Genomic DNA, 22,730 nt, shown 5'->3' on the forward strand with positions numbered 1-22,730 from the left:
GTGTTCTCTTATGACCCCACTTTTCACGTTTAAATATTCAAACAACTACATTTTCTATTGTGAATGACGAGAGACGGTGGTTTGGTTGTTTCCCTGTGCCAGTCATCCCAATCTCCCTGACGAGGAACACCACAGCTGGTGAAGTCTGAATCCTCATGTGGCCTGGACTCTAGCACTGGACTTTCTCAACAGTTGCCAGCCTCTGTCTGTATATTCTTGTCTATCTTCACATGGTTTTCTTTATCATTTAGCATTAGGTCTAACGGGACCTGCTCCCCCTTCTTTTTTTCCCCCCAAACTTTTGTTCTCTCAGATAAGCACTGAAAATATGTTGTTAAAAAAAATATGTTGTTAGGAACGAGTGAGACTCTTCATGCATTGTGAAGAAAATAACCAATGCTACTGAACAACTCCTAGAGAAATTACTGAGTGGGATCCTAAATTGCTATGTAAGTCGTCACCAAAAATACAATAAAATATCATTAAAATGTGGGAGAATTTTAAAAATGTCCGAGTGCTCTCAAACTCTCACCACCATTGAGTTTTTTCAACTCATACTGATGCTGTAGGACAGGGTAGAACTGCCTCTGTGGGTTTCCAACTGTAACTCATTACCGAGTGGGAAACGTCATTTTTCTCCCTGAGAGACACTAGTGGTTTCGAACTGCTGGCCTCAGGGTTAGCAGCGTAACACAGCCCACTGTGTTCTAGTTTCTCCATCTTCTCAGCATATGGTCAGTCTTCATGATTTTGGCCTTTCCAGCGGGTATGCAGTGGTATCTGATGGTGATTTTGACTTGTATTTCCCTAATTGTGAGTGAGGTTCCTGGGGGCTGCAGAGTGTGCGCAACTAGTGGCCTAAAGGTTCGTGGTTTGAACCCATCTAGTGGCCCCACAGAAGGAAGGTCTGGTGATCTGCTTCCATATGATTACAGTCAACTCACCCCGATTGGCCGGTTCTGGGCAGTTACACAGGGGGTCACTGTGAATCAGGACAATATTGATGGTGGGAGAGCATCTTTTCATGTGCTTATTTGCCATTTACAGTTCTTCTTTGGTAATGTCTCTTTGCATTTTTAAAACTGTATTTTTATCTTACTGGCGAGTTGTAAGAACTCATTATACATTCTAGATACAAGTCCTTTGCCAGATCAGGGATTTGTAAATTATATATACTATATTGTATATTATGTTATATAAATATATTAAATCATTTAATTTGTTTTATCTAAAGATATAAAATATATTTATTCAAATTACACCTATAACATAGAGATAATATATTCCAATTCCAAAACAGAAATTCTACTACAATTTTAAGACTGCTTAAGTGTATAGATTAATTTAGGAGGACTGGCAGTTTTACAATATCAAGTTCACACATGATCTTCCCATGTACTTGAGATCTGTTTACAGCCCTCACCAACATTCAGGTTACGCCATTCTCAAGTCCTTCCAAGTCCCACGAGGCTGGGTTTCCCTGTTTACATACGTCCCACGCCAGTCCTTTACACTTGGTGTCTAGATTAATCAGGTAAAGGGAGCCGTGGAACATGACACCAAGCAGCAAATTGCTCTAACTCTCTATTTTGCGGTGAAGGGGGAGAGGCCACAGCAGCTGAAACTGAGGTTTCCAGTTCTGACCCCCTCCCTCATAATCACTGTAAGAACATGGGACCCCCCTCCCTCCCAATCACTGTAAGAACTAGGTTGTTTCAAGGTCAGAGGATGGTCTGCAATGGGTAAACTTGGACTCAAGGCTGCTCTTAACCCCTAACACTTGGCTTCCCAAACAGAGTTTGGGTGATGGCAAGAAATGTGTTTCTTAAGGGAAACAACCACAAAGTGCCTGTGTTTCTTCAATATTAAAATATTTAGGTTCCAACAACCTCAACTGACAGCTAAAAAAAAAATTTTTTTTTAACTCGACATATTTAGAGTTAAAAGCATTGGGAAAAATCAGGCACACTTTCATTCATTTCTTAAATTATACAGGAAAACTCACAGCCACGGAACCCCTAGTTTCTAGGACTAGTGAAGCAAAAGCAGGAAGAAAAAGAAATGTTTTTAACAGCCTTTTGCTCCCTCAAGTCCTTGTTATAGCTAGCCAAGTGCTGGGCTGCAGCTCCCAAAATGAGCGAACATCTACAGATGTGCCCCACGCCACGGGAACCAGAGACCGGTGCCTGAGAGGGCTCCCTCGCTCACACTCCTGGAAACGGCCACGGATTTTTCTGTAACTAAATCCATACCCTCGTATATCTACTCTCTCTCTCCATATATATATAATTTGGAGTGGGGAGGATGTGTGAGCTTGCTTGCTTGCTTCTTAGAGTACAAGTGCTGAGAATTCTCCTTCAGGTCACTTTCTGAAGCTGGACGGAGGTTGGAGCTCCGTCTTCACTCCGCACCGTGAGAGACCTCTGGCTTTTAATATTGCATTATGGAGCAATCATTAGACTCTCGCCCATAAATTTGCAGCTGATATCAGCATGTGGTCCAAAGCATTTAGAACTATTCGGGGGAACAGCTCGCACCGACTTCTCGCTGGAGAAAGCGGGACTTCCAATTACACAGGAAAAGCTCAGCAAAATGAGGAACATCGCCCTCATTAGCCTGGCCTCACTGGTGCACGGGGAAATTGAAAACAGGAGAAGGTGGGGCTCTAGGAACACACCCCAGGCCACTACCCCTCTAGGTCTGCTCTTTCTGACACAGGGTGGGGGACCCAGATGCTAACTCTTTAAGTCCCTAGGGCAGCATCCCATCTCGTTAGAGCCGCCCCAGGTGCTCTGGGGAAGGTGTGAAGGAGCCCCTTCAGCCCCGCCCTGGCCCAAGCTGGTTGGTCCATTTGGAAGGAAAAGCCCCGGTGACACAGGTGTCTGTCAGGGAACATCAGTCCTGGAGGGCATTCAAGTTGGCAGCTCTGGCCTTAAGCCACTGGTGCTTGGAGAAGGTCTTTTTTTTTAAATCATTTTATTGGGGGCTCATACAACACTTATCACAGTCCATACATACATCCATTGTGTCAAGCACATTTGTTGCCATCATCATTCTCAAAACATCTGCTTTCCACTCAAGCCCCTGGCATCAGCTCATTTTTTACCCCTCTCTCCCTGTTCCCTCCTCCTTCATGAACCCTTGATAGTTTACAAGTCATTATTATTTTGTCATATCTTACACTATCCAACGTCTCCCTTCACCCACTTCTCTGTTGACCGACTTCCAGAGAGGAGGTTATATGTAGATCCTTGTAATTGGTTCCCCCTTTCCAACCCACCCTCCCTCCACCTTCCCAGTATCACCACTCACACCACTGGACCTGAGGGGTTCATCTGTCCTGGATTCCCTGTGTTTCCAGTTCCCATCTGTTCCAGTGTACATCCTCCGGTCCAGCTGGATTTGTAAGGTAGAATTGGGATCATGATAGTTGGGGGTAGGAAGCATTTAAAAACTAGAGGAAAGTTGTATGTTTCATCATTGTTACCCTGCACCCTGACTGGCTCGTCTCCTCCCTGATACCCTTCTGTAAGGGGGTGTCTAGTTGCCCAAAAATGGCCTTTGGGTTCCCACTCTGCACTCTCCCTCATTCACATTGGTGTGATTTTTGTTCCTTGATGCCTGATCCCTGATCCCTTGGACACCTCGTGAACACACAGGCTGGTGTGCTTCTGCCATGTGGGCTTTGATGCTTCTGTGCTAGATGGTCGCTTGTTTACCCTCAAGCCTTTAAGACCCCAGACGCTATATCTTTGGATAGCCAGGCAAGAGAAGGTCTTTCCCGGAGTATTTGCATACATAGAGGTGCTATGCGACTGCTCAGGTGCAAATGGCTGCACTTTCGAGGGGAAACAGCAACTTTTGCTGAGAACATCATGGCCACAAAAGTAAGACGTCAGCGCCTGCCGTTGTGGGACACTACAGACCAGGCGTCCTCAAACTACGGCCCGCGGGCCACATGTGGCACTCCGAGGACATTTATCCAGCCTGCCGGATGTTTCTGCCCTGTTTGTTTTTGCACTTCAAAATAAGATATGTGCAGTGTGCATAGGAACTTGTTCATAATTTGTTTTCAACTATAGTCCGGCCCTCCAACGGGTCTGAGGGACAGTGAGCTGACCCCTGTTTGAAAAGTTTGAGGACCCCTGCTACAGACCTTCCAAACTACCCTGCGTGTTAGGTTCCTGGGTCTGACTACCAGGAGTGGCTCCACGAGGAGGGAGCAGTCAACCCCTAATTAGAATCCATTATCCGTCTTCTTGACACTTCAGTGAAATGTCTATTCCACTCTAGCACTGCAGCTTTGTGCCGGGCAGGTTAATTGATATTCTGCTGCCTTCCCTCGCCATACCCCCGTGGCTCGGTTCTCTTTTATCACACATCAAAAAGGCCGTATGCTCAGGGCACTCCATGCACCAGCGCAGGGCTGGAGGTCCGCACAGCTGCGAGGAGTATGGTATCACAGGAGGGACAAGCACCAAGCAGATGTCACAGTTGGAAAAAAAAGAAAGAAAGAAAGAAGGAAAAGCCAGCCAGCCTAGGGAACCTGGAGGTGGCCCTGCAGAGCACACAGCCTGATGCTTAACAGGCCTTCCTGCTCTGTGCAAACACTGGCCTTGGCGGCCCCCCTGACTATTATTAAAGTGCAATTAGCAACTTCACATGGAAAGACTTTGTTGCTCCTCTGGGTCCTCCACCTTTCTGATGAGCTGCCCTTCATCTCCTCCCCTCTCTGCCAAGACCAGAGCGTGGGCATTCCCGTGGGCTCAGCCCCAGCCCCGCCCCTGAGGCTGTACCCATCTCCAGTGTTCGCAGGAAAAGGCTCCATTGGAGGGTCTCCCTGGAGCCAAATGCTGATTGTCCTCAGGCCCGAGGAGGCACTGACTGGGAGGCTGAAGGTTTGGATCCAATAAATCTGATGCATGCCAGCTCCCAAGTCTGAACACAAAATGCATCACAGAAATGCCACCCCCTTTGGTATTTCAAATGAAATATGTTGTGGTTTCTGATATGATGAACTATGATGTAGTGTCTAACATATAAAGGAAGAGAGAGAAAGAGAGGTTTTATCAGCCAAAAGGAAAGAAAAGAAATGCATTTTGAAAGATTAAGTTTAGGATGCTGATTGGTTGTAAAGTCACTCACTGAGGACAAGGTACCGATTTTGATGAACACAAAAGCTCTCTGAGTTGCCAACTGCTTGGGTTTATACCAAGCCATGAAAATCATGATTCACACAGAGAAGGGTGGCTGTTTCCTTTGGACCAGAGACACAGACTGTCCATAGTCTTAGACTGCCTGACATATGAAACTCATCTGGAAGATGGCTAGCAAGAATCTGTGCCATTGCTACGCGTCCTCAACAATATGCAACGAGCGCTAGCATTGCTGATCGTGCCACATGCATGTGATGGTAATGGATGGGGTGACTCCTGCCACTTGCTCATCCACACCGGCCAACTCTTCTGCCCTTTCCTGGCCACAGCCCAATTGGGCATCAGCTCCTGCCGTGCTGAAGTGCACGGAGTGATTTTTCTAAAGAACAAATGGTGTCAAATGCTACCTTTCCCAATCAATGGCACACGCGTGAAGTTGGTACACAGTGCCCAGCTGGAGGGAAACCTTTACTCCAAGAGCTGTAGGTTAAGAGCCAGTGAGCTCCAGAGGGTTAAAATCAGATAAAGACAGATTTGAGTGTGTTGAATGGACTTTCTGTTGGTTTCCAAATACAGTAGCTAAAATGTATTTTTAAATCAAATTCACACTGACTGTGCTGCCCCTGAGGCCACTCAGAGGTGGAGAGACAAGTTTGAAAAGCACGTTGTTCTGCCCCGGAATGGACTAGGTCACCCACTCCACCCCACCCCTTCTTTGAAAGTCCACCTCTGAGATGGCCTGCTTTCCAGACTTGCTTTTCGTTCTCCACTTCAGACGCGCCGGGCTCTGCAGGAAAGGGCACGGCGGAGATCATCCGTAAGGTCCAATGAACGGATCCATTGCTCTCAGACATCTTAGCGCATGTCTGCAGTGCAGACCCACCTCTTCAGAAACAAAGTCAGCTCTGTTAGGGTTTCAGTTTTTCTGCAGGTGAAAAGCAGGGTGTTGGAGCCTGTCAACCCCCGCATAGCAAACGATATGATTGTCTGATTCAAAATGGCCAACACCAGTCCATGGCAGCACACTAATGCCTAGGAGATCACTTATTATGCATTCCATTTAATTTATGACTACAGTGAACCCTCGTTTATCGCGGTTAATCGGTTCTAGACCCTACCGTGATAAATGAAATTCCGCGAAGTAGGATTCCTTATATCCAAAAGTTTTACCTTTTCCTGGATGGTGAGCATCTTCCTCTGGCACTTATTTTTATTGTCAGAAGGCTTAGAAGAAGCAGCTCGTTTAGGAGCCATCATAGGGCTTAGATAAAATTTCTTAAAAATCGCAAACAATTACAGTACACTGTACAAAAGCAAAAATGCATCTGATACGTAGCTCCGATACGTAGCGATGCAGACAGAAGCGTGTACAGTATGAGCCAATCAGTGGCAGTAATGACAGAGCATGCGCTGTTACGCAAAAACCGCGATAGAGTGAAGCCACGGAAGTCGAAGCGTGAAGTGGCGAGGGTTCACTGTACTTCCAATTGTCCTAGATTCGCACTTCATGCAGTTCCAACTATTAACGGAGGTTTGCCGTCATGCTCCATCAGAAAATAACGTCCCCAAAGCCTTGTCCCATCCATGTCATTAAAGTCAACTGGACTTGGAGGAGGCAGCTCTTCCCCAGTCGTAATGTGACTGCCTGCCAACCTGAGAGCTTCATCCTCCAGCACTATGTCAGACAGTGTCACACTGCTGCTCGTAAGGGTCCCCACGGGCTAATCTCACGGAAGTGGACTGCTTATTCCTTCTTCCTAGTCTGCCTTAGTCTGGAAGCTCAGTAGAAACCTGTTCACCATGAATGACCCTGCTGTGTAGCTCCCAGCATCACAGCAACACAGACCACAGCACAACAAATTGACAGACTCGGAAGGACAAATTCAAGAGGAATGATGTCACATTCCTCACGAAAAGGACCATTTCAAGAGCTATCTTGAAGGATAGTACCGTATAAGATCTGTGATAGGCTAATAGCTATACAAGGAGGACCAGGTAATACAATTATTACTGGAATTGACACACCAACCACTAAAGCTAATGAAAAAATTAAGGAATTCTACCAACGTCTTCAGTCTGAAATTGGTCAAACGAGCGATCAGAATGCTTTGATGTGGTGGTGGCAACTGTAATGTGAAAGTTGGAAACAAAAAGAAAGGACTAGTAGTTGGAAAACATGCCTTGGTGATAGGTAGACAGGAAGCCAGGGATCACGTGCTAGAATTTTGCAAAACCACGACTTCTTCACAGCATAAAAGTGACCGTACTTGTGGACTTTTCCAGATGGAATACACAAGAATCGAAGTGACTAATGTGTGGGAAGAGACGATGGAGAAAATATTATCAGCCGGTACAAGGCGGGGCTAAGTGTGGAACAGACTATCAGTTGCGCGTTCAAGTTGAAGCTGAAGAAAACTGAAACTAGTCTGCAATATGAACTTTAGTGTATCCCACCAAAATTTAAAGACCATCTCAAGAATAGATTTGACATATTGAACACGGCTAACTGAAGAACAGACAAGCTGTGGGATGACATGGAGAACCACGGTCCTCCGTCTGGCAGACTCCGGTTTGCTCTGGACACGTCCATCAGAGCAATACACTCCTCTCCTTAGTTCCGCTCCTCTAGCCCAAACTCAGTCTCCATCCAGGCTCAGTGCTGGGGAGCCTTTACTCCCAGATTTCCCTGAGGCTGAGACAATAGCTCACAACTACCCAAGTTCATCCTCTACTCAGGTTCAAGTCTCTCTTCTCCCCAGAAACTGGCCCTCATGCATTCTCTTACTCCAGGACTACTGGCCGACCCAACACAAAACAAATCAACTCCAGACAACTGCTCTATCTTACATACATGGGATCACATGCATTGGCATCAACGCTACAGAACAGGTCTGGTTCTTCGTTATTTCTTCAGAGCAGGAGATCTCATCCGTCTGAAAACGCCACTACTCACTGCCATTGAGCCCATTCTGGCTCACAGAGACGCTGTGGGTTTCCAAGACTGTGAACCTTCCCGCGAGCAGAAAGCCTCCTCTTTCTCTCAAGGAGGTTGTGAGTTGCTGACCTTGTGGGTTAGCAGCCCAACACATAGCCTACTACACCATTGGGACTCCCTGCATCAGTTTAAGTACTAGAATTCCACAAAGTCTCAATAACTAGAAAGGCATTCCAATAAAATATACATTTTCAGATCAAGATTTTTCATTTATAGTTCATATTATAGGTAGTCTGCACATTTAGGGTGAGAACCGGGGCTACATCCTATGCTAGCTCATATTACTTGTTATTGTTAGCTGCCACTGAGTCCGTTCTGGGCCACAGCAACACCAAGCACAGCAGAATGAAGCACTGTCTGGTCCCGCACCATCCTCACAAGTGTTCTGACGCCTGAGCCCATCGTTGCAGCCACTGCGTCCAACCATCTCGTTGAGAGCCTCTTCTTCGCTGTCTTTCTACGTTACCAAGCAGGATGTCCTCCTCCAGGGACCCATCTCTCCTGCCAACATGTCCAAAGCACGTAAGGCATTGGCTCACTAGCCTTGCCTCTAAGGTACACTAAGAATATACTTCTTCCACGACAGACTTATCTGTCTTCTTAGCAGTCCACGAGACTTTCAATCTGCTTCACCAGCACCACGATTCACATGCATCAGTTCTTTTGCCAGTCTTTCTTACTCAATGCCCACCTTTCACATGCAGATGAGGCCACTGAAAAGACCATGGCTTGGGTCAAGTGTACCTCAGTACTCAAAGTAACATCCTTGCTTTTCAAGTCTCTAAAGAGGCTTTGCAGCAGATTTACCCGATGCAACTCGTTGTTTGATTACTTGATCGCTGCTTCCATGAGCATTGATTGTGGATCCAAGTAAGACAAAATCATTGGCAACTTCCATCTTTTCTCCGTTTATCATGATGTCCACCGACTGCTCTGGTTGTGAGGATTTGGGTCTTCTTTACATTGGGCTCTAGTCCACACTGGAGGTGACAATCTTCATCAGCAAGTGCTTCGAGCCCTCCTCACATTCAGCAGGCAAGACTGTCGTCATCTGGGTCTCGAAGGTTGTTAATAAAACTTCCTCCAATTCTGATGCCACCTTCTACTTCATATAACCCAGCTTCTCTGATGACTTGCTCAGTATACAGATTGACTTAGGGAGAGGACACAACCCTTAGGCACACCTTTACTGATATTAAACCATGCAGTATTCCCTTGTTTTGTTTGCACAACTGCCTCTTGACACACGCACAAGTCCTGTAAGCACACAACAAAGTGTTCTGGAGCACCCTTCTTCTCAAGGCTACCCAGAGTAAAAAAAAAAAAAAAAGGCTATCCAGAGTTTGTTAGGACCCCACGCTCGAAGGTCTTGCCATACCTACTGCAGCTTGGGGAAAAGCAAATGCCAACACTCGCCCACCTTAGTTCCCCATCATTCTTTATAATCCTATCAATGGATGATTTTGACCTAGATGAAAACCCTATGCCCCCAGTCACCAACTGTTTTCCTATTTTCTTATCTGTGAAATAATAACACCACCTAGACGTCATCGTAGGAGTCCTGGTGCTGCAGAGGTTATGGGTTGGGTTGCTAACCGCAAGGTAAGCAGTTCAAAACCACCAGCTGCTCCCTGGGAGAAGACAAGGCTTTCTACTTCCATAAACAGTTATAGTCTTGTGATCCCACAGGTGCAGTTCTACCCTGTCCAATAGGGCTACTGTGAGTCAGAATCAACTCCATGGCGTGAGTTTTGGAAACTTCATAGTGTTTAGGGTTAAATGGGACAATGTACATAAAGTGTTAGCACAATGACTGGCAGATAGTATGTGCTCAACAGATGCAAGTCTCTCCTTTGTTCAGCCTCCTGGCCGGCCCCCACCATGCTTTCCATAGTTGGCAAATAATTTAAAGCAACAACTACGATGCTAAGAACAGGAGAAAGGGTAGCTTTGACCTGGTCCAGTGAGAGGGGTGTGTTAGTCTGGGTAGACTAGAGAAACAAATTCATAAACACACATATGTATCTAAGGGAGAGGTTTATGTACAAGAGCAATTGAACATGGAGAAAACATCCCAACCCAGATCAGTCCAAGGCCATAAGTCTGATATTAGCCCACATGTCCGATACCAATCTATAAAGTCCTTTTCAGACTCACGAAACACATGCAATGAAGCCAAATGCAGGACGATCACAGGCCAGTGGGTAGGAAGTCTTTGAATCCAGTGGCGTTGTAAGCATCTCAGTGCTGGCAGGGGTCTCTCTGTAGCTCCTCTGGCTTCAGAGGTCTGGTTGCATCCATGTGGTTTGTCATCTATAATGTCTCCCAGGGAGTCGCAGAGAGAGCGCAATGTCTTCTCCCTCCAAGGAGGAAGTGCCAGATTTCCCAGAATTCTCAGGAGAAGGCCATGCCCACACAGAAGTCTCATTGGCTATCTCCAGTTTGACGGCCTAGACTTCACCCCTACACTCTTAATCCTTAAATTGACACCAGATTAGATGACTACCACAAGGGGTTTCCTGGCTTGCTTACTCTGCTCTGCTCTCTCTGACCGAATGTGTCGTCATCCTGTTGGTGCCTGCTTGGGATCCAGTTCAAGCCCTTTACGGTGTCACCACATCTCCTCCACATTCTCCACTGCTCCCAAGTCTGTTCACATTTGCGCAAACAGCAGACACGCCCCTGCCTTTTACATCGTCTCCTTTTCCTCCAGGCTGCCATGACAGGGACCACAAGACGCAGGACATCCATCAGCAGACTGGCTACCAATCTGCTCAAAGCTCAAGGGAAAGTGCCTCTCTCCTGCGTGTATGGCTGGTCAGCATGCAGACAGTGGGTCTGCCTGGGTCCTTCACGAGCCTTAGCTCCATCAATCAACCATTCCCGGCCGGGATGGCTCACGGCAGCACTGGAAATTAGGGAACCAGGAGCGAGTCCTCGTGGAGCTTCGAGATGCGATGTGCAAAGCCCTCGCTGTGATGCTTGCTGTACGTTTTCTGAGTAGGGTCCAGACATCCTCTTTCTGATCCCCTGCAAGCTCAACTGCATTTGTATTAGAGAACACACAGCTCAGAGCTGTTGATCAATAAACCCGCACTCCTCGGAGACTGCATGGGACATCTATAAACTCATGAGTGTCAAAACAGTGGCGTGGTAAGCCTGTGCCCCACTGTCCATAGGATGGCAGCTATGTAATTAATGCCAGCCCAATGATGCCGCAAGGAGAAATAAAACAAACAGTTGGAGGTTCTGCCCACCAGCACCCGGCTCCTCTACCCAGTGAACATTTCTCTATAAAACATTGGCTCACGACAGAGGCATAAATCTGCTACCAAAAAGGGAAGCACAGCAACAACAGCAAAGTGGAAGGGGGTGGGTGGGGGTGGGGTGGCCTAGAAATCCACAAGTACATTTTTTAATTTTTGGTTCCACTGTCTGGTTGATGGTGAAGAAACGGGAGAGTCTAAAGAGATGGATGAGAAGCGCACCTGTGAGCACACGCTGTGATCCTGTGTTTGATCGGCGGTGACAGAGACCCTCCCACCCGCACTGGAAATGACCTGCTTCCAGGGTGCATCACCGATCATCTTCCTGACTCCCAGAATTGGGGAGGAGGGGTCAAAGGCAGAAGGGTTCAAGTTCTGCCCTTGCCCATGGCATTCTCCCTTCTGCTCAAGGAGGCGATTGTGTAGAACCTGTTTTCTGCTGAACGGATTTCTACAAGGCTTCCTTCTTCTCAGGTAATACGTGGATCCTTTCCTCCTGTCGGCAGGTGTTGTTCTGGGCCCCGGTCTCCTTGGCTTTCAGTGAGGGGGGGGATTTCTGTACCTCCCACCCACCCACACTGAGAGTTGTATGCAAACAGACTCCGCTTTGTTTCATTCTCGGTATTCGATAAGTTAGCTCCTGAGCTAAGAAGCCAAGGAGCAGGTCTACATTAGGGGTATGTTTCCTAAAACCCAAAGACGAACGATGAGAAACGAGTGATCTCAAAAACAGCAAGCACCCACTGCCATCAAGTCAATTCCAATTCACAGCGTCCCTATAAGGACAGAGTGGGACTGCCCCGTGGGTCTCCAACACTGTAAAGCTTGGCGGACTAAAGCCTCATCTTTCTCCCTGGGAGAGGCTGGTGGTTTTGACCTGCTGACCTTGTGGTTAGCAGCCCAATGTGTCCTCCAGGATGCCACCCGGACTCCTAAATAATCGATATCGTTTCATGGCTGTGACTTTTACTACACTCCTTTGGTATGCATGTGGAAGGCAGTCCCCGGGATGATAAATGCAATTTGAGTCAAGTTTATGGGTGCCCCCTAAGACTTACCTATTGAAAATCGCGAAGGACGGTGGTAAGGATTCTACCAGAACATGCTTCAAAGCTTGGTACAGTATCTGTCTGACACATCCCATGTGCTAATCAAGGCCATTATTTTCATCTTTCTCTCAATGGACCACCTGCTCTCCAGCATCGCTGTTTAGCCTTTAGGTTTTGGGCTCTGATTTATGTGTTTGTCCTTCCTGATTTGGAGGACAACAAGATCACAGGCCCAGACAGCTGTTGGACAAGCCAACTGTTTTTGAACTTTGCGGAAGTAGAGGCCAGCTACATCCCAATGACCCCTCAGTCTCTGGCTCTGTATCTCGTTTACTTTAGGTGGCTCAGGGCAGGGTGGGGTCCGGACGCTTGGTCTGTTATGCTGGATGTGAAAGGGCATGTTTAAATCCAGTAGCCAGAATGCGGTCTGGGGAGTGGCATCTCATAGGCATAGGCGTAGTGTAAAGTCACAGTAGGTCTCAATCTTGTTAGCCAAAGGGTGGCCTCATCCAGGGCAGGGGCTCTGAGGCTCGTGGCTTAGGAAGGAGAATGAAGAAATGCTGTGAGGCAGAAGGGAGATGGAGGCAGGTACCATGGACAGCAGGGAGATGAAGGATGCTCAACCAGCTGCTGAACATCAGGGCACCAGATTCCTGCCTCAGTTGCATGAAAGGCCCTTTCCTGATAGGTGTGAGCTCTGGCTTTCAGAGTGCTCCACATCGGGCATGGCTCACTAGCTCCACCATCTTTCTGACCGGGCCTCACCTCCAGCCACAGGAGAACGATCCCAAGGGCACTCGCCATGTAGGACAAGCCGGGGCAAATGGATGGCGGCGAGTGAGGCAGGCTGCTGCCAGCTCTGACATGCCATTCATTTCTGTTTCCTTGAGCCTGCCAATTTGTCACAGACCCCACTCAAACCGTGACTCTGTGAGCCTGCTCTGTACCCTGCCGGTGGGTTATGGGCTGACCCCCAAAGTATACGGGACTGTTTCTTAACACAAAGTAATGGACGAGGGGGCTTCCAAAAGTTGGCAGGGAAAAAACATCCACTACTTTCTAATTCCAGTTTTCCACAAACTTTTTGAAGCCCCCCTGGTAGGAAGTTCCTATCTTCTGTTTGCATGTGACCCTCTCTAATTGTCTTCACCTAGTTTTGTTAACAGGGGGAAAGCCTCACCTTAGCCTAGACAGACCTCAGGGCCGGGCACTGTGCTGAGCGCTCTGTCATATGACCTCCCTCAGTCAGAGAGAGCCAGGTGACCCGCTGCAGTGACAGGCATGACTGTCCCAGAGCGGGCTGAGCCTGCGGGTGGATGGCAGGGTGCTCGTGCCAAGGCATGGGCATGCTCTCTCATTGGTTCCCCTCTGCCCCTCCCCACCTGCTGCCCCCCAGCCTGGATACGCCAAGAACGGCACACACCACCCCAGAGAGGAGGGCAGGAGCCATCTGTGGGACCATTGTATCTCATTTCTGATGCCTTTTCATGACGGCCAACGTAGATGGGCATCTTGTTTCCTCCCCCTGCTAGCTGGGAGGGGTGGGATGGTAGCATTTGGTACATGCCAAAGAGGTCGGCAAACAGGGGCCAGAGAGCCAGCTTCGGCTCTTTTGGTAAGCACGTGTGGTTCTGAAGTAATATTGAAACGTGCGGGAGGGTGGAGGGAAGGTGGGGTGGAAAGGGGGAACGGATTACAAGGATCTACATATAACCTCCTCCCTGGGGGACGGACAGTGGAGAAGTGGGTGAAGGGAGACGTCGGACAGTGTAAGATATGACAAAATAATAATTTAAAAATTATCAAAGGTTCATGTGGGGGTGGGGTGGAGAGGGAAGGAGGGGAAAAATGAGGAGCTGATACCAAGGGCTCAAGTAGAAAGCAAATATTTAGAGAATGATGAGGGCAACAAATGTACAAAAGTGCTTGACACAATGTATGGATGGATGGATTGTGATAAGAGTTGTACGAGCCCCCAATAAAATGATTAAAAACAAAACAAAACAAAAACATAAACCAAAAAAAAAGAGAAAAAAATGTGAAGGAGATTAGTCGGATGATGGTGATTTCATTTGTTTGTAAAAATAGATGTATGGCTCTCGAATAATTCTTAAATTTCTAGGAGGGACAGGATTGGCTCTTCCTGTCTCAAGAGTTTGCTGACCCTGGTACCAGAGAAAACATCCTCCCGTTTTCCCACCCGGGCTCTGTTTGAGCTTGTGACCTACTGGCTCGGTCTGGCTCTATTGCTAGTGTTGGCCGCCTGCACACTGGCTCCAACCCAACCTTCTGTGTAAGGAAACAGCATTGCCTGGCCCACCCCGCCCCACCTTCGCAGGGGTTGCAATGTTTGAGCCCGTGGGGCCAGGCTGTCTCATGGTGGCCCCTTTGCTTTACTGACACGATGCCCTTTTGGTGGCACAAAGGCCCACCACAGGCTCGGCCAGTGGGGTAGTGACATAATTCCAAGTCAACGTGATAAAAGAACCAAGGGGTGGAGTCTAGCCTGTCAATCAGGTCACAGCCTGATGATGCCTCCTTGTGGGCGTGGCCTTCTCCTGAGGATTCTGGGACTTCCCTCTCTCTTGATTCTGCCATCGGAAGAGGCGGGCCACACACTTTCTCTGCATCACCTTCCCGTGGAGGAGACACCCTCTGAGAGCTGGAGGAGCCATCGCTGAGATGCTTCCGCTGCCATTGGATCCACAGGACTTTCCGGCCTGTGATCTTCCTGCATTCAGCATCATTGCATGTGCTGCTGGAGTCTAAGGAGGAATTTATAGACTGGTATTGGACTTATGGCTTAATATCCGACTTATGGACTTGATCTGGACTGGGCTGGGGTGTTTTCTCAATACACAACTACTCTTTGATATAAAGCTCTCTCTTACACACATGAGTGTCTCTGGATTTGTTTCTCGAGGGAACCCGGCCTAACACAGCCAGGGATGGGGCACCACTGTGGCGGCGTGTAAAATCCCTGCTGCCCTGGTTCACTGCTCTCTGGCCTCAGGCAGGTCCCCTCTTCCACCCAGGCCTCAGTTTTTCCCATCTCAAAAATACATTGTAGGTCAGAGAATTTCAATTTATCCATAGGCATGCTCATTTTGATGATGTGTGTTCGTGTTATGGGTTTTGTTTTTGTTTTTGAGGGCACGTTTGTCCCAAGGCCTCAATCTTTCACCTCTTTCTTTCAGCAGTCCAAGGGCCGTGTGGATCAAAACCAAAGGCACCAAACTCACGGTCATAGAAGCCACGCTGACTCAGAGCCACCCTCCAGGACAGATGGAGCTGCCGCCCCTGCGAGTTTCTGAGACGGTAACTCTTTACTAGAGTAGAAAGCCCTGTCTTTCTCCAGAGGAGCTGCTGGTGGTTTCGAACTGCTGACCTTGCAGTTAGCAGCCCAGTGGGTACCATAGGTCATACGGATATGGACAGGACTAAGATCAACTAGGAAATAAAGACACACACACACACACCCCCAGGGAGGATTACTGCTCCTCCTGGGCCAGAGGCAGAAGACAGTCCTGGAGAAGGGTCCGAGCAGGCACCTCTGTCAGGCTGGAGTCCTGGGATGTTCTGACAGGGAGGGAGGTGCCTGGCCAGCTCACAGAAGCAATATGGAAAGCCTCGCCTTCTTTTATCCTGAAGCTGGACTTGGGGCCCAGAGAATGAATCGGATCCCCATGAGGGAGTAGGAAGATGAGGTCTTCCCAGGTATGGCCTCCTGAGTCACCAACAAGTTATGTGCAACAGCGCCTTTCAGCAGGTGGTCAGTGGCCTGGTACCCCCTGCTTACCAAGGCTTCCAAGTCAAGTCCTGGACTACCTGTGTGAAAGAGGAAGCCGGGGCATTGCATGTTTTTAAAGCCGAGCATCCTGGTGCTTGGACCTTGTAAGAGTTGATGGAAGGAATGGAGAGGAAGCATGCATTCAAGTTTCACGGCACACGGTGCCAAGATCAGTTCTCAGAAATGCGGACTTTGGGCATTGTGACACAACCCGACCTTCACGGACAGCTGTTGAACTTGATCAAGAAGTGGGAGCCCAGAGACAAATGGGAACTTAAAAGCACTAGTAATGGAAGACAGCTTTAAGAGGTGAAGAGGACAGTTGCTAAAGAGATCTCCATGGTGCGGGTCAAGAGCCAAAAGATTCACCCCCAGAAAACTTTAAGACCAATACGTTCATATTGGGACATGCAAATTTTAAATGCCTTCCCCTCCCTGGGCCAGTAGCAAGCTGGAGAGGTTTCGCTGAGGCGGCACTGCATTAACCAGATAGCATTTACTCACTCATGCCCTAAACAGCTACTGAGCACCCAGCCTAGGCCAGGTGCCAAGGGTGCTGGTGGGGGAACCTGTGGTGAGGGGGAGAGACACCGCCCCTGCCCTCACAGAGCTCAGCCCACATTGTACTGTGAAAGCACTGGCGAGGAAGAAAGAGGAGACACAAGTTTAGCAGGAAACCCAGTCTAGTCTCGGAGTGGGGGGCCCAAAGAGGATTCCCTGAAGATCTCACTAAACTGAGCCGAAAGAGTTGTTCAAACCGTGACAAGTAGCTGTCCAGCTGTCTGGTACAGGTACTTAGAGGAGTGAAAACAATGTCTGTGGATATCAGTGTCCGATGGTTGTGCAACACATTATCACAGTCTTAGCTGCTCGTGCTAGCCCACAGCTTCCGTGGGTCAAGAGTTTGGCACGGCTTAGCCCAGTTCTCGGTTCAGGATCTCACCAGCCGGTAATCGAGGTGTTGGGCTGTGTTCTCATCTGGAGGCTTAACTGAGGAGGAATCCACGTGCAAGTGTGGCTTCGGGTTTGGGGCAGAATCCATTTCCTTGCAGTTGCATGGTTGAAGGTCCCAGCTGTTTGCTGACGGAGCCTGGAGGCTGCCTGAAGCCCTTGGCCCGGGCTTCTCCACCATGGCGGCTTACTGCATCCAGCGAGCGAGGTAAAGCCCTGCTCGTCTTTTAAGAAGAAATCTCAGATAACGTAACACGATGACAGAAGTGACGTCGCCTCACCTTCGCTGTATTCTGTTTACTTAGAATCAGCTTACATGTCCCCTTCTACGAAGAGGCGGGAATGACAGGCACACTGGACACCAGGAAGCAGAAATCTGGGTCACTGAGGGACAGGAAAAAAGGGGGGGACTTTGATTGCTTTGGGATTTTTAAACCACAATGAGTGGGTGATATTCAAGAAATATATTCATGGGGGTTAATGAGCGAGCCCTCTGGATGAAATGTGAAGAGAGAATTGTGAAGAAGCTAGGGAGCTGTAGGAAGACAGATGAGGTGCCAGGTGAAGGGGTGAGATTCGCAATAATCTAAATATAATGGATTGGACACGGTCACTATGGTCAAGGTGAACTGCAGAGTCTCTTAGATACAGAGCTTTCTCCCCACTCCAAGTTTCCGGAGCGTACCACCTGGTTTCCTAGCCCCAGAGATGTGGTTCGAAGAGGGGAGCACTCTCTGACCTCAAGAACCTGGCATTCCCTAGGGAATGGCCAATGGGGCTCCAGCAGGTAGAGCTCACTTCCTCCGAATGGTTCCAATACCAAGTGCTAATTTCTCTTTCTTCAACACATTTGATGGTCACTTCAAAGAATTTCTTCAAAGAGATTGCATTAGACCAAAAAGAAAGAAAGAGGGGGGTGGGGGAAAAAAAGCCAACATTAACTACAGAATCCTGATGGGTTATGATTGCATTATTTTTCCCTGAACACTATTCCCAGCATTCTTCCTGTGTTCTAAATTACGGAGGCTAGTCCCTGTGTAGTTAAATAACAGTAATTACCATATAAATGAATATGCATATGTGTCATTTTTCTCCCTAAAAGCAAGCAAGCCTGTTTATTTTGGAAGGGGTTTTGTTTTGCCTTTGAACAACCAAAGCAGATAATTAGACGTCTAACCTCTTGCTCTGCAAACCCTGTCTCCACTGGGAAGAGATGAAAAAGGTACTGGATGCCCCTTGAAGCTTAGAAGAAATTTTAAAACAAATTAAAGGAGATCTTTCTTTACTCCACAGGTAACAACGGCGTGGGCATGTTCGGAATTCTAAGGCCAGGAGGAACTTCTCTGCTCAAGCCCAGTCCTCTCATTTAACTGATGGGGAAACTGAGGTCTCAGGAAGCGGGAGCTTTGCCGGGGTGATACTGCTGTGGCCTCATGAGATGTGGTCTTTTACATAAGAAGAGAGGGCCCAAAGCAAGACCATCTTTCCATCTCGGTTCTGGAGCTACTCTAAGACCTTGAGCAAGATATGCAACCTGAGCAAATCCAGACACCGCATCTCTGAAATCCGTAGTGCCGTAGTGCTGCCTCCACAGTGCTGATGCAAAGATGAGTTAGTGGGCGTCCGCCCTCAGCCAGACCTAGCACACAATGAACCCCCATCCCAATCCATGGCAACCACCAACAGGATGATAACAGGTGTGACTACGAGAGCGATCATGTTAACAGTTAACTTAATTTTGATAGTTGGGTATTGTGTCAACTTGGCTGGGCCAGGATTCTCAGTGGTTTGGCAGTTGACACCAAATAATCCGCCCAGGACCTTACCTGATACAATGTCATCACAGCCAAACAATTTAAAGATTCGGGTAGGATGCAACCCTTGCACGCATGTCACAGCCCGGATGCAGTTAATTGAAAGGAAGTTTATTTGGGGGTGTGGCCTGCTTCCTATATAAGTGGACTCTGTGGAAAAGCTTGCTTCATGCTTTTTGCTGGTTCTGGATCCTGCTTCTAGGCTCATGGGCCTTCGGGTCTTTGGACTTGAGACAATGGCCTGCTATATTTCCTGCCACCCTTAGATTCATCACTTCTATCATCAGAAGCCTGTCCTGCAGGCCTTGTATTCCGCTGCTTCTGAAGCTACCCCCCGCCATCTGTAGTCTTCCTGCCAATCATCAGCCTTCAGATTATGGGAGCCAGGAAAAGCCTCCGGCCTAACATCTGACCCACAGACTTCAAACACTTTGGGTTTGGATTTGCCCATTTCTACAACCATGTGAGCCATTTTCTTGATATAAATTAAAAACACACACAAACACTAAATTCCCTTCCCAATCCATGGCAACCATCAACAGGATGATAGAAGGTATGACTATGAGTGCAATCATGTTAATAGTTAACATAATTTTGCGAGCTAGTATATCAACTTGGCTGGGCCAGGATTCTCGGTCATTTGGCCCTGCTCAATCAAGTGCCGCAACGCTCCTTAGCACTGATAAATGCCCAAGGGCTCTCAGCTTCACTCATTCCATGGGGAAGCCTGCTTTTCTATCTCATGGTTCAGTATGTGCTGGGTGTGGCTGAGGGTCGATGCCCACTAACTCATGGTCTCTGCTGCCACTGCCATTTCTCCACACGGGGGTCTCGGAAGTGTTTTGCTCATGGCTCTTCTCCATTCCTGCATCTGAGATGGCTCACTCTATACCCAGGGAAACGGTAATATTGATCAATACCCTCATTAGAGTCCTCGGCACCTTAATTGCATGCTTCCACCCAGTCATTTGGTGAGAGTTAAAAAGTATGGATAAAAGAGCCATGCCAAGTAACTTCACTTCACCAGGCTGGGGAGTCAGAAGTTACCAAGGAGACAGCAGAAAGGGGCATTCAAGAAATCAGCCAAGTAAAATGGTATGAAATCAAGCGCCCACTCACAAGCTGCACATGCATGGGCTGATCCTAAACAGCATCTCAAAGACTTGAATTGAACTTTCTGCCTGTGGCCCAGAAAGCCCAGTGGATTGGCCCACATGCAGGGCAGAGTTGCCTAGCACTACAAAGGCTTTGAAAACACAACTGGCATTGAGAACAACTCAAGGGAGACTGGTTGGAATGTGTGGTCTGAGCGCAACGAAATCAATTGCCTGATATTGTTGATTTTAAGTGCTGTCAAGTGGACCCAATCCATAGTGACCCTATGTACAGCAGAGCGAAACACTGCCCATGGCTACACCGTCCCCACAACTATTGCTAAGTTTGACTCATTGTTACAATCACTTGATTGAGTTATTTCAATCTTCTTCTTTTTCAATGATTCTCTACTTTACCAACTAAGAATCATGCGCTTCTTCAGAGACAAGACCTTTAACACATAAGAACAAGTCTCTCCAGCTTCACTTCTAAGAACATTTTTTAAAAAAATCTTTTTATTGGGGACTTGTACAACTCTTATCGCAATCCATCCATCCATCCATCCATTGTGTCAAGCACTTTTGTACATTTGTTGCCATCCTCATTCTCAAAACATTTGCTTTCTACTTGAGCCTCATTTTTCTCTCCCTCCCCGCACCCCCTCCCTCACGAACCCTTGATAATTATAAATTATGATTATTTTGTCATGTCTTACACTGTCTGATGTCTCTAAGGAGCATTTTAAATGTACTCCTTCCATGACAGATTTCTTTGTTCTCTGGCAGTCCATGCTATCGCCAACATTTCATTGCCAACATCATAATTCAAATGCATTCAAACAATAAAATTTATACTCTGTCCAAGTGAATATGAAACAATCACTAAAACAGACCACAGCAAAAACAGGCATCCAAACTGATATGAAGGGGACTGGATGTAGTGGAGACCCAAAGTCCACCAGCAAGGCAATTGGACAGTCCCTCTTAGAAGGGCTTCAAGTAACGGAGGATAAGTCCAGGGTGTAGTGTGGCACTGATGAACTGCATAGTTATCTTCTGGTTCCTTAAGATTCCATCCCCTCACTCTTGTGGTGCATATGTGATATACCTCACTGGTCATGTTAGACTTGTATGTGTTCATTTGTACCTTTAAGATCGCTCGGTACATGGTAGTCAAGAGAGATGACCCCTCGGAGACACTGACAGGAGTAAGGATTCCCTGAGGGTACGGGAAGTGAGGGGACAAGGGAAGGATGGGGGGGCTGGGGGGAGTTGATAGCATTGATGATTGTATAGTCCCACCCAATGGGATTGAACAACAGTACTGTGTGGGAAGGGAAGGGATACATTGGAATGAGTAAGATATGCCAATAAAAATAATATCCAAGAAAAAACAAAAATAAATAAAAGAGACCATATCCTAGGTCATAAAACAAATGGGAAAGAATTGAAAGCATACACGGTGTTGACTTAAGCTAGAAATCAATAACAGAGAGAAAAGAGGAAACGCTCCAGACACTTGGAAAGTAAACAACACACTTGTAAATAATGTTTCAGTCACAAGGGACTTCATAAGTGCAATTGGGAAATATTTTAAATGAAGTGAAAGTACAGTAGATCAAAAATTACAAAATACAGCTAAATCAGTACTTTGAAGGAAATGTGTAGCATCAAATGCTTACATTAGACAGCATTTTTGTACGTTGTTAATCATCTCTGCTCTAAGAGATTAATATACATACCTTCACCCTCCTTTTTGGCCTGGACATGGAGTCCCCATCTCTCCCAGAGGCCACCCCCCAAGGTGACCTCGCACGGGGGTTCTTACCCGCTTGATGCAGTCTTCATCGTTTAGGCGATCCTGAATCAGTCTGACCAGGAGTCTGCTGGGAACTTTCTAAAGGAAACACAACACACAGAGTGAGGGGCTGAGCTCGCACCTTGAGTACAGAACTCAAGTACACACCACAACCGGCAGGCATGTCAGCCCAGTTACCAGAGAGTTCCCCCAGGCCCTGACTAAAGCCCTGTGGCTGCTTTAAAGCCCAGAAGCACTATTTGCTGCCATCCTTACTCCTTTGAGTTGTATACTCCCTCCCCCACCTCTTCCATGGCCTCCCCCCACCGTATAGGCTCACACCCTCAAAACCTTTGCCTAGCTCCATGGTCTTGCTTATCCTGTGCCCTGCTGCCCAGAATGTTTCCCCTGCCTTCCCCAGAATAGCCCGGGACTATTTAGTTTGGGGCCGAGTCTCAGTCCCCAAACCGTGCTGCTTCAGGAACACTCCTGGTCCCTTCCAGGCTGGGCTGGGTGCCTGTCCCATACTCCCATCACGCTGGATGCTAAATTCTGTACTTGCACTAAGCACCCTGCATTACAGTGGGCTATGACCATGTCCCCAGATAAATGTCAAGTTCATTGTGAGCCCCTGGACAGTGGGGTGTGGGAGAGGCCTCAAGCAGGAGCAGCGCCCCCAACCCCACCCCCGGCTGCGCTCACAGTGATCTCACACTGTGGCCGGAAAGCTGAAGCACCCCAGGGCTGGAGCCGCTGCATCTGCCTGTCAGGCGGAGGAGAATGGAAGACAGTGACGCCTGCACGTCAGGGGACAGAG

At 47.8% G+C, this 22,730-nt stretch overlaps 1 protein-coding gene across 1 annotated transcript in view; it reads right to left on the bottom strand.

The window, feature by feature from the left end:
* Positions 1 to 22,730, bottom strand: part of AK8 (adenylate kinase 8) — a 174,143-nt gene that overhangs the window by 121,642 nt on the left and 29,771 nt on the right. The window contains exon 5 of the mRNA XM_004713319.2: positions 21,944 to 22,012. Within this exon, the coding sequence (XP_004713376.1) occupies positions 21,944 to 22,012 (69 nt within the window). The remainder of the gene's footprint in view (positions 1 to 21,943; positions 22,013 to 22,730) is intronic.

Source organism: Echinops telfairi, unplaced genomic scaffold (assembly GCF_000313985.2).
Source record: "Echinops telfairi isolate 266 unplaced genomic scaffold, ASM31398v2 ScPeMD7_22;HRSCAF=79, whole genome shotgun sequence".
In the NCBI taxonomy this organism is placed as follows: Eukaryota; Metazoa; Chordata; class Mammalia; order Afrosoricida; family Tenrecidae; genus Echinops; species Echinops telfairi.